This window comes from Tachysurus fulvidraco, chromosome 5 (assembly GCF_022655615.1).
Source record: "Tachysurus fulvidraco isolate hzauxx_2018 chromosome 5, HZAU_PFXX_2.0, whole genome shotgun sequence".
NCBI lineage: Eukaryota > Metazoa > Chordata > Actinopteri > Siluriformes > Bagridae > Tachysurus > Tachysurus fulvidraco.
Window position 1 is genome coordinate 26812602 of NC_062522.1, and position 11773 is coordinate 26824374.

Sequence of the window (11773 nt, forward strand, 5' to 3'; positions counted from 1 at the left end):
GGCGAGAGAGGTAAATACTCTCAGATCTACTTTAAATATTGTAATATTGATTTTGCAATGTATTATTAAAGTGATAGTATAGCAATAGAACATGCAAAAATTAATGTCTCTTTAAATGCCTTAGATGCCTGCCATGCATGATTAATCCGCCTGAGCTCAGTTAGTCCAGTTCTAATCTTTAAATCATCACCATATGCACAGGTCTACAGATGGACATCAGATCAATACAATACAGATTAGGATTCAAAGCATTGACATGCCCCCTAGACTGTAGTTTTGCAGTTCTTCTTCTTCATCGTCAGTTCAATTTATACATTATGTTAATCAATAATTAATACTGAACACATCATCACTGCAAACTGTAAATGATTAAACTATGATGCCTAAGTTCAACTTAAGAAGAAGAAGAAGAAGACTAGCTGCTTTCAATCCCAATCAATATTGTATTGAATTTATGTTCTTATTTATGCTGTGAGAAATTCATGTTTAGGAAAATATTACAAATTTGATTTTAAAAACTGTTATAGATATTTAACTTAATTTGGAATAAATTCCTTACAGACTCACTGTTTTAATTCTATGCAAAATCCAGGTCTTTTTTTTCTAAGGCTACAGTAAAAAACAACAACAACAACAACAACGTTGTAGCATGGATAAGAAACTGGACCTATCCAGACTCACAGATGAGGAGGCCAAGCATGTGTGGGAGGTGATCCAGAGAGACTTAGAACTTAGGAAGAAAGAGGAGACGAGACTCGGGTGCGTTCGTCAATTTGTAAATTTGTATTTAGTATTTAATTCCTCAGACATTCCTTCCCTTTATCTTGATATTTTGATATCTTTATATTGTTATCTTGATTGATGCAGTTATGTTCACTTATCAACGGGCTTTAGAGCATTTCAGGGTAAGGCAGTAAAGCTCATGTACAAGCAGGTCACTCCTTTCTGTGAAATAGTGTGAGCAGCTCTGTGCTGAACCCATTCCCATGATGATAATCACAGCAAAGTCACAAGGTCAGATTGCTCCACAACTCTGCCTGGGAAAACAAGGTGGTTTGAGAACTTGTCTTTTCTGTCAATTTAATACAAAGAGTTTTTCAACCAGAGATTTTTTGAGAAATGTGTTATCCTACTCATTAGAGATAGAATCCAAATTTAGTTTAACCCAGACTAGAAAGGTTGTATAGAGAAATAGAGTTATTTCTATATTCAGCTTAGGCCTGTGATTGGAATATACTGGTAGGCATTGTTGTATACCAGTATATTCCAATCACAGGATATATATATATATATATAATACTAATACGAATACAAAGTGCACTATTGTTTTTTTTGTTTGTTTATCTGTTTAAGTCTAGAGAGCCCATGGGCATGTTTGAAGCAGTAATTAGATACATTTACATTTCATTAGTAAATGTCTGTTTATTTCCGGGAAACAATGCTGTTTCATATTTTAATTAAAAAAAACACAATTTTCAGTTAAGGCCTTGCCCATGTTAGAAATATCTGACACCCCTACTCTGTTGTTTCTGTGTTCACCAGTGGTTTAAGGACAATAATTGAGAAAGAGGCCACAAAGCGAGAGCTCCTGACCTCTCAGTCCAACCTCACTGATTCCCACTGCATTCGCTGCCTGCAGCCCTTCAAGTTCCTGGTGAACAGCAAACGGCAATGTCTGGACTGCTGTCTCTACACCTGCAAGACTTGCAGCCGCTACAGTACGAAGGATCATGGATGGGTGTGCGATCCATGCCGAATGTCCCGGTCAGATTCATCCCTTTAGGGGAGAAAAGCTGGCATGTTTGAAATGAGTAAGGACTTTTGACATTTACTATTGACTTTTTACTCATACAGGATCCTAAATATTGGAACTCTGGGCTGGTATCACGACAACATACGCTCTCGCTTCAAGCGTTTCGGCAGCGCCAAAGTGATGAGGTCCCTTTACAAGAGATTAAACGAAGAGGGTGAGTGCTAAAAAAAGCATACTGATAGCCTGGGATGTGTTAAAATGACCTCTCACATTACTGTACTGCATTATCATACTTTTCCATGCATGCCCTAAGCCTATTGTATTGAGGGGCCTCAAGTGTTTTGTTACACAATGTTAGAGTAAAGGATATTTCAAACACACACGTGTCATTGCCATGAGAGTCATATGACATGGGGAAAGTCTTGTGAATTCCTATGCATTCACCTTCAGAATAATGTCCTACTCATTAAGCCAGACAGCTCCGACAGTTCATCATAAGCATTCATTGTCAGTGTGTGTATGAAGTAGATCAGTGACTTGTTGTTTAGTGTCAGAGCCAGAGGGTGTATCCAACAAAGATCACATGTTGTGCTGGTGTCTGAGCACGTTCTGTTGAGGTTATTTATGACTATCCTGCATGATCAGACAAGGTAAATAGAGAAATGGAAAACATACCTAGAATGCATAGCAGGCAGGAGGATTACTGAGCATGACCCGAGCTGGTTTAAATCACTGGGCTTTGAAATGTTTGAGATCTTTACAAGCATATATCTCTCTATTTTTTTAGGTTTAAAATTTCTTTTTTAAATTGAAACACTTCATTAGCACACCCTATACTTTAGATTTTTTCACAATCATGATACTGATAGTCGATATAATTAACTGCCATTTAGGAATAACCGATTTAATAAACTGCATGGAAAAAACACAAAGTTTATTCTTCAGATCATTAATGTCATATAAATGAGTAATACGACCAGCTGGGTTCCATAAAAAGCCTAAACTAATGTTGATATTCCAGCATTAATCCTCTTTGTTTGTCCAGGTCGCCGTGACGATGACGTGCAATCCGTGCCTGACGTCCACAGTGAGTGGTGCTTGAACAATGCATTGCTTGGAACAAGAGCAGCTGTTCATCCCTTATAGTCACACAAGTAGAAAGGAATGAATCCAATGTATCATTTTATTTAACATGATGATTGACTGATTGTATAATATTTAATTTAGATGTATACAATGGACATGATGATGAGCATATGGATGCAATGGAAGCACAGCGTTATAAACAGGTAAACCATTTCCACTGAAACCATTTTCTCCACGTTAATTAATAACATGTCATTTAATTGTTCTTTTAAACAATTTTAAGCCCAATTACATCTCAAAAATTACATTCTTGAATTACAAGTCTTGAATTTAGCCCCAAAAAAACACCAATAGTAAAAGCAGACTCACGTTTCTTTTCACGTCTTTAGATGGTGAAGCAAGACCACTGTAGCGCACACACATCTCTGATATACTGATATACAAATATTCTCCACTCTCTTATCCCCTTTAACCCTTTCCCAATCTTTTCAATATACTCTGTATTCATGTTAGAAACACTGTTGTCCTGTCCACACTTAAACTTTACTTTTACTTGTTTGTTTATAATAGTGTAATGTATATAGATTTACTTCTGATCATTTACTACTGTATCAAAGAAGATCGTAATGGCCACATAATATTTATATCCAATTTGCAAAAAAAGAAAAAATGTGACTCTGGCAACCCTCTTATTTAAAGTCCTATCTGCTGCTGTTCCTACACTGAAAATATTTATAGAGCGAGCATGAGGCAGTATGATGCCTGCCTCACTGGGCCTCCATATTTGACCACTAGGTTCAGTTATAACTCTATGGAGCCAAATGGGGAAGTGAGCACACAGGCCCATGATTACAACTAAAAATCTTGAAAGTTTAGGAAACATTGTCTTACATCTGTAAAAAAAAAAAAAAGAAAAATAATTTTTTAAAAAGCATTGTTTAAATCATTCAAATGAGATTTAAACAATGAGATTATTCAAATGAGATCATTTGTATTTCAACGTGATAAAAAATAAAGTACAATTTGTAAATTATACCGTATATATAACAGGATTATAGTAAACGTATAGATTTATCTCTTTTTATGTTTTCTTCTGTTTTTCATTTTACAAATGAGGACATATAGTTTCATAGTACTTTGTTGGTGACAATGTGTCATAGTGAAGCTGGATTGAATGTTGAAGAATGTTTTTTTACACTCTATTTTGGAAGGCTTTATGCTTGGACTTATCTTTTCTATCATCTTGTAGGATTAGATAAACTCTCTGTTTCATTCCATCTCAGTTGTTGTGATTTTATAACAGTGATTTCTAAAGTGCATCTTTTTTATTGCCCAAATACTGTACATTAAATACTTTGTGCTTCATTCCCCAACCCAATGAGATACGAAAGACAAAACGTTTACTCTCTGTCCACCCTATGGACCTGGAAATAGATGACTATGGCAGCCATTCCCGCCGACATTCTGTGCAGGCAAGAGTGCTCTTTAATTCATACTTACTTCAAACTTCAAACATGGACATTTCCATAATTTATTTTTTCAAACATTTATTTTTTGATCTTTCAGTATGTACAAGATGAACGTGGAATACCGAGGAATGATTTGGAATACAACGCTGACCATCACCATCATCACCGCATAAATCGGAGGAAGAGCCTGGATCGTGTCTCACGACCAGGTCTATAAGAAGTCTCACACACACACACACACACACACACACACACACACACACACACACACACACACACACACACACACACACACACACACACACACACACACACACACACACAAACACACACACTCATCAATTCTCAAATAATTATAAAATAATGAATGATAAGCAGTTCTTATATAACAAATTAGGTCAGTAATAAAACATGATTGGGAATAATTATTTGTCATTACCAGCCTGAAGTTTGGTATTTTTTATATGATTATTTTACAGAAAATGTCCATTATACCACACCACTTTCCCACTATTTTCCATTTGATATTAACTAAACAACGATTCAACTATACGTAACTTTTTCTCTCTTTCTATCAAAATGATCAAATTAAGTACTTGTTATTTAAGAGTATTTAATGTTAGCAGCTTTAAGAATTCTACAAATACCAAACCTATAAAAGAGCCATTGTTGGGCCCCATGATAAGGCCCTTAAAATACTCCTAACTTGTATATATAATTGTAGCCAATGACATATTATATGAAGGACACTCATAAAACTGTTTAATTATTTATAGGCCAATGACCAACCTGCCATCCCAAACAGTTAGTCAGCAAACAGCTTAAATTGGCCATGAGACGGATCACAGTATCAGAGAGTAGATTGCATTATTTCAGTGCTTATTTTAACAATATTATATCTTCTGAAAAATATGTTAGTGAAAACTACTACACTGTCCTCTAATGAACAGTCATATTGAGTCCTGTTGGTCACTGCTACAGGATTTTTTATGGGACCCATTTGGGTTCCTGTTCAGGTCTATATTAGAATTCAGTGTGATATCTGTAAGAATCCTATAGTTTAATATAAAACATATTCCTATACACTTTATTAGTAATAGGATAAAATACAAATTAAAATCAATTAAAATATACTCATTTTATACCAAATAATTTTACATTTAATAATCAGAAAGCATTATTTCCAATTAAAATAAAGTAATAATAAGAGTAAAGAAAATAGAGTTTACTTAATAACCTAAATATCAGAGAAAATTCTAATAAGACAAACAGAAACCTGTTTAGAAAAATAGCAAAATCCAGTAAGATTCGAAAAATCAAATAAGATCCTAGATGATCATCTGAAAAGTGTACATTTAACCAGAAATCCATCCATTCAGCCATCCATGAAGAGTTTAAAAAACAATAACAACCAGGTTTAATAGCTACATCCTTGAAGGAACTTTGGCTTAGATTATTTTCAGTGCACTGCCTTGTACTAACATATTTGTCGAATGATTAGAAATAAATCTACATCTAGATTTCTCTAAAACTGCTTTGTGATCGTGCCTACTAGTAAAATGCTCTACAGATCAATGCAATTGAACTGAATAAAGGAACTCAGCTTGCAAAATAGTGAAAAGTCTTTTTCTAACATTGTTCCTCCATTAGTAGAACATAAGAAGCATAAACAATAATTAACATCTATCACTTTACCCCTGTTTAGATGATGGCTTGTACTCTGAGCACAAGATGGTCCGTGCTCGCTCTCTATCCAAGATCCCTGCCTTACCACAGCGCTCTTACTATCTGGACACCTCAGAGGAGGAGGAGGCTTATTGTTTCCCAGTCTATCAACTCCCATCACGCCGACGCAGTCGTGCCTCCTCTCAGGAAAACATCACTCACAGCACTCCTCCAGTATGCATCTGTATAAAAAAAGAATTACGTTCATAATTTAGAGAATAGTAGTAGTAGCCTTTATTGTCACTGGACTGTACCGTGAAATTAGCCGTCAACCTGTCCATACATACAATACATACAATATGACAAGGGGGGGAACTGGACAGGAAGACAGGGAATTTGAAAAAGAATACAGCATAACAGGGAATACGACTTGAATCCTGAGGACACATTTAACAGAATGAAGCTTTATACAGCACAGTTTATGCTAATTATCATGCTATCAGCAGGATAACAGCACCACCAGAGGCACCATATTCATTGTCAAGCTACTTATAGATCTTTTAAATACCATTAGCTAGCTACCATTAGCAATTAGCCTTGCTGCCTAACCAGTTATGTAGCTACTGAAATGAATGATAGACTAAGCTACCATTAGAGAAAAAGTAAATAAATGTAGCTAAATCCACTGTAGCCAGTTAATGTTAGCAGATTATCTAAATTTACCTCAACATGCTTTTTCAAACTAGACGCCATCTAGTGGGTTAAGAAGAAACTTCATTTTATAGCTTCTTTGCTTAATCCAGCACATTTTAATTTAATTAATTCATTCATTCATTTTATGAAGGCGTTCAATGGTGAAGTCTTGTGCTTATCCATATTCAGGTTCACACAGCTACCTATAGCACTTGCTACAAAGTGTAGCATAAGAAGATCACCATAGGTAAAGAACTGGTAGGATTACTGATAAGGTGTATTCTTCATTGATGAATTTGTAATTGGAATGAATGGGTTCTAAATTAAAATGCTTAAAGGCTAATCTGAAATAATTGGATGCTAGATCATAGTTAATTAAGTCTCAATTTGACCATGACCCTGACCGCTAAATGTGATATCACTAAACTCCCAAGCTTGCAGATTTCTGTTATCAGACATGAGCATGGCTTGTATTTTTGACACTTATTTGCATCTCTCTTTCTTTTTCTCCCACCACCAACAACCAATACTTGAATGCAGATTAATGAACTGAACAAGAGAATGTTTGCCATTGAGAGTCTCCTGAATCGACTGGAGGTGAAGATGGCTTTGCCTAATGATCAGGTAGAAATAATGGGAAGAAAAGAATACTTTCTAACAGTCTAAACAGAATTCCATGCTATGTGATTGCTTGTAAAAACATTTTTTTTATAATACACTACACGACCAAAGGTATTTGTATTTTTGGGAAATGCTCAGTGAAAGTCAAAATCAGATATTCTTTATACCAAATCAAGATATCAAGCACAGTGTGTGGTTACATGTAATTAATTCTGCCTTTAGCCATTTTTAATTATTTGAACTAGATATATCCAGCAGAAATAAATCAAGGCAAGTGAGCCTGAGTCAGTTATTAGGTAATCAGTTCCGGCAACAAGTTTTATTAGTTTTACTGAACCAATAGAAGACCCAGTGAGAGGGGGCTTCATCCATTTGAAATAATAAGTTCCTTTACTTGCCTTGACGTACTTCTCTGCAATCAATTGTTGAAGGCAGAAAAGTGAACAGTTTATGTGTCCCTGTAGCAGGCGCAAGTCTCAGCAAGCCAGCTGGAGGAGGAGAAGCTGAAAAAGAAGTTGGATGAGCTGATGAGTGACAGAGCACTGTCTTCAGAAGAGGATGAACCTAAGAAACCCACTCAATTCAAGGGGTCTGGTGTGAAAGGTGTCCAACACACTGAACAAGCATCAACAAGACAGGAAGCAGCCTTGAGCTCGTCTAGTGATGAGATGCCTACTGAGACTCAGAAGGTGAATATAGTACACGCACATGTCTTGGTATAAACAAAGAAGTATTAATACTGAGTAACACACCATACTTTTAATAAGATTCATTGTATGAGTTTATCAGATGATATCTAGCTATTAAAGGAAAAACAAATCCTGATCATGTTACTTTGTGATTGTTAAAGTAATGAAATTCAGAGTTGATGTCTTTTAGTTGAAACTTCATTAATTTACAGCACTATGTCACACGTCCTTGTCCAGAGCGACTTTCGTTTATCTAATTTATATAACTGGGCAGCCGAAGCTTAGGGGCCTCGCTCAGGGGCCCAGCAGTGGCAGCTTGGTGGTTTTGGAATTCAAGCTCAGAACCTTCTGATCAGCAGTCCAACGTCTTAGCTACCTCTGAACTGTTTATTGACATGCTGCTCTATATTCCGTGGTGTCCCACGTCCACACAGTGCCACTGAACACCCATATGATTATTTATCTGTAACTAAAAATAGTGATGCAGCAGTGTTTTAACCAACTAACAAAATAGCACCACAATTGTAGATATATTTACATAGTCTCCTCTCAGCTAATTGCTATTCCCTCTACATGGCTTTCAGAGATCCACCGCTGCGGCTCTGTGCGACATCACAACTGAGGTTCTAAGAACTATTAATGCCACAGAAAATGCTATGAGTGAGTTGGCCCCCTCAAACCCTAATGACAGACCTCAGTTAGAGGTCACAGACGTAAAGCAAGCTGATGCTGCTTTCAGGGAACTTGAGAAAAATGTAAGCCCACAGATATTTTGCATACATACAGTCATGGCATAAAATGGCATCATGCAGTCTGTATTCATCTATATTCTGGCATTTATAATCAATATCATTCACTGTCACATAGCTAGCTAGTGAATGATTCATTGATTCGGTGAGTGAACATTAGTTAAAAGGTCCATGGAGAACAATTCTAAACTTCGGTTTGTGCTGAGTTTTGTACCCTGGGGTGAAAAAATATTTTGAGTAATTATACTTCAATTATATAAGAAAAAGTATTGATAACATGACAAAAATCTGAACAGAAAATTTCAACTGTTGTCAGGTGAAAGAAAAAAATAGTATTTTAATAGTATCATAAATATACGAAAATATCCCATAACTTACCAATATTTACAGTAAGCTAGCTTTTATTAGCATCTTGTTATTGGTCTTGTTGCCTAGCCAGTTGTGTTAGCTTCTGGAATAAATGCTAGGCTAATATGGCATTAGAGAAAAGGAAAGCAAATTAGCAGATCATGCTTTTTCTAAACCAATGTCCTCTAGTGGGTAAAGAAGACAATGTATTTTATACGAGTCTTTGATTAATCCAGCATATTGAATTATTTTTGTTATTCTAAATTTCGAAGTTTGAAAGTGAAACCTTTATACAGGTGCACAAGGCGAGCATTAGCACTAGCTATAGTGTGTAGCATGAGATGGTCTTCACTAATGAGGAACTAGTATTATTCTTGATAGGTTTTTTTTACATTGATGAATTTAAATTGAATTGATTGGGTGCTAAACTAAATGCTCGAAATCAAACCTGCTTAGGAATTTGCTTGCTTTATAGTATAGTGATTGCTATACAGCCAAGGCTAAATAAAATATGTCCTTTATTATTTCTACCAAGTATTTTTAAGGTCTCAGCAAAAAACATAAGGAATAAGAGATTTTATTGTCTCTAATTACTCAACCATTTTTCACGCCAGTCCGCAACACTGTCTGCTCTCTCTTAGGTATATCTGACAGCCGGGAATTCATTTGACATGGAGAGGAAGCTGAGGCAGATTGAACGGAGTGCTATGAACCAATATACAGGCCCTCTCACTGACTCTGAACTCTCTGAGCTGGAGGATCAGCTTGCAGCAGCTGCTGCTAAAGTGCACAACACAGAGAGCGAGGTAAAACGTTTAAAATAAACACTTATACACTATAACACTTACACACCTGACACTTATACACTATATGTGATCTATTCCACTCTGCATTGTTGACATACTGTCAGTTATTGTCTAATATACTATTATGTAATGAAGTACATTTTTCTTATCAGGTGTCAGACATCGAGAATAAAATTGCTGTTCTTAATGCGTCAGGATTATCAATAGATAAAGCCAAGAAAAAGGTAAATTGTTCAGTTTAGTCAGCAAATTGTAAAATGCAACTTTATTCAATTGGATTGCTGTAATTGAATGAATTAAATACCCACAAATGAAATTCACTCGTCTAATGTGAGGGAGCTTTTCTTTAATGTGTCATCATGTTTTCTTCTAAAAGATTTAACCTAAATGTTTTTTTTCTTTATATGTAGGCATCAAGCATGCAAAAAAGAAGAAAGTCCCAAGACATCCCTATAAATAGAGTACATTTTTGAACCTGAACATGAAGGAAGCGCTGATTTAACAATAATTTTCTACAGCTTTAATTCACACTACTGATTTAACAACATTACTTTACTTTGTTCTGTTGCTCTACTTTTCTTTATACCCAGAGGAAGTATTGTAATCTAGCACAAGGACCTTTTTCCTGTCCTTTCCACAAATTTGCTGTGACATATAAAAATACATGAGACATGCTTCTATAAATCTTTCCTCTAGCTATGACTTATCAGTTATGAACTGTTATGAATGCTTAAATGTTTCTTTCTTTGGAGTAAAAGAAACATGTAAAAACAAATTCCCATGAAAACCTTATTTGGCCCTTTTTCAATTACTGGTTAGATATGATCTAATATTCAACACTGTGGCATTATTAGCAGCATGCAGTGTTCAATTTGCTTTAGCATGTTAAATATTATGATTAAATGTATATATAAAAGACCTCTCAGTGGACTGCTGCTCCAAAGCACATGTTCCTTGCTTAAGGACTACACAAATAACATCATGTCCCTTCACCCAACCCAGATTACACCCTCTTTCACTCAGTAAATGTAGCTTCACCGACAAAACACACAGTAGTTTATTATTTTATCAGTTTTATTAGTTTAATAGTTTATTGATCATTTTAGGACTTATTAGACAGACAGACAGCCAGACAGACAGACAGGCAGGCAGACAGACAGACAGATAGATAGATAGATAGATAGATAGATAGATAGATAGATAGATAGATAGATAGATAGATAGATAGATAGATAGATAGATAGATAGATAGATAGATAGATAGATAGATAGATGATTTTGATTCCAAAGGTAATTCGAGCAAACAGTAGCAACATATAAAGGAATAAGATGATCACAAACATCCACCATATATACTGTACATGTCATATACAAATGTAAATGTCCAGCAACAGCAAGTAAAGACAAATAAATACAGATTAAAAACTAAGAAACTGAGTCACTCCACAGTTTGTATGTTTCCACCCTGACATACCTGAGAGATGTTGTACAGTACAGTCTAATGGGCAGGGAGACAGAAGGTTTTCTCAGTCTTGTACTGGTGCATGACTGAGACAGCAGTCTGCCACTGCTAATATTTACAGTTATTCAAAAGTGTTAGTTGTCCCCTGGTTGTCCAGTGGCAGGATCCTGTGCACTCATCGCTACAGCCTGTGTTGATTCCTGAGCAAGGAACTAAACCAGCTACTGAAGGGTAAACTCTCAGTACCAGTCCCGAGACTGAAATATATAGGAGGGGTGTGTCAGGAAGTACATCTGGCATATAACCTGTGCCAAATCAAATATGTGGACCAGATGATTTGCTGTGGTGACCCTGAACAGGGAGCAGCTGAATGAACAACAACATTCAAAGGTGCTAGTTGTTTGCTGGTAGCATTCCATTTTACAAAATAGA

The 11773-nt window shown here is 35.9% G+C and overlaps 1 protein-coding gene across 1 annotated transcript; it reads left to right on the forward strand.

Moving 5' to 3' along the window:
- Window positions 1–600: 600 nt before the first annotated feature.
- On the forward strand, window positions 601–11344 carry mlpha (melanophilin a). Its single transcript, XM_027133399.2, has 13 exons — window positions 601–759; window positions 1543–1764; window positions 1855–1967; window positions 2799–2840; window positions 2981–3042; window positions 4222–4311; window positions 4406–4517; window positions 6014–6207; window positions 7207–7290; window positions 7752–7976; window positions 9715–9879; window positions 10032–10103; window positions 10290–11344. Exons 1-13 carry the CDS (start codon window positions 650–652, stop codon window positions 10350–10352), a joined length of 1554 nt encoding a protein of 517 aa, XP_026989200.2. The 5' UTR covers window positions 601–649; the 3' UTR covers window positions 10353–11344.
- The last annotated feature ends 429 nt before the right edge of the window (window positions 11345–11773 follow it).

Coding starts and splice junctions, on each gene's coding strand:
- mlpha (XM_027133399.2), top strand. CDS start 650: ATGGATAAGAAACTGGACCTATCCAGACTCACAGATGAGGAGGCCAAG. Junction 4,518..6,013: donor GGATCGTGTCTCACGACCAG/GTCTATAAGAAG, acceptor ACCCCTGTTTAG/ATGATGGCTTGTACTCTGAG. Junction 6,208..7,206: donor TCACTCACAGCACTCCTCCA/GTATGCATCTGT, acceptor ACTTGAATGCAG/ATTAATGAACTGAACAAGAG.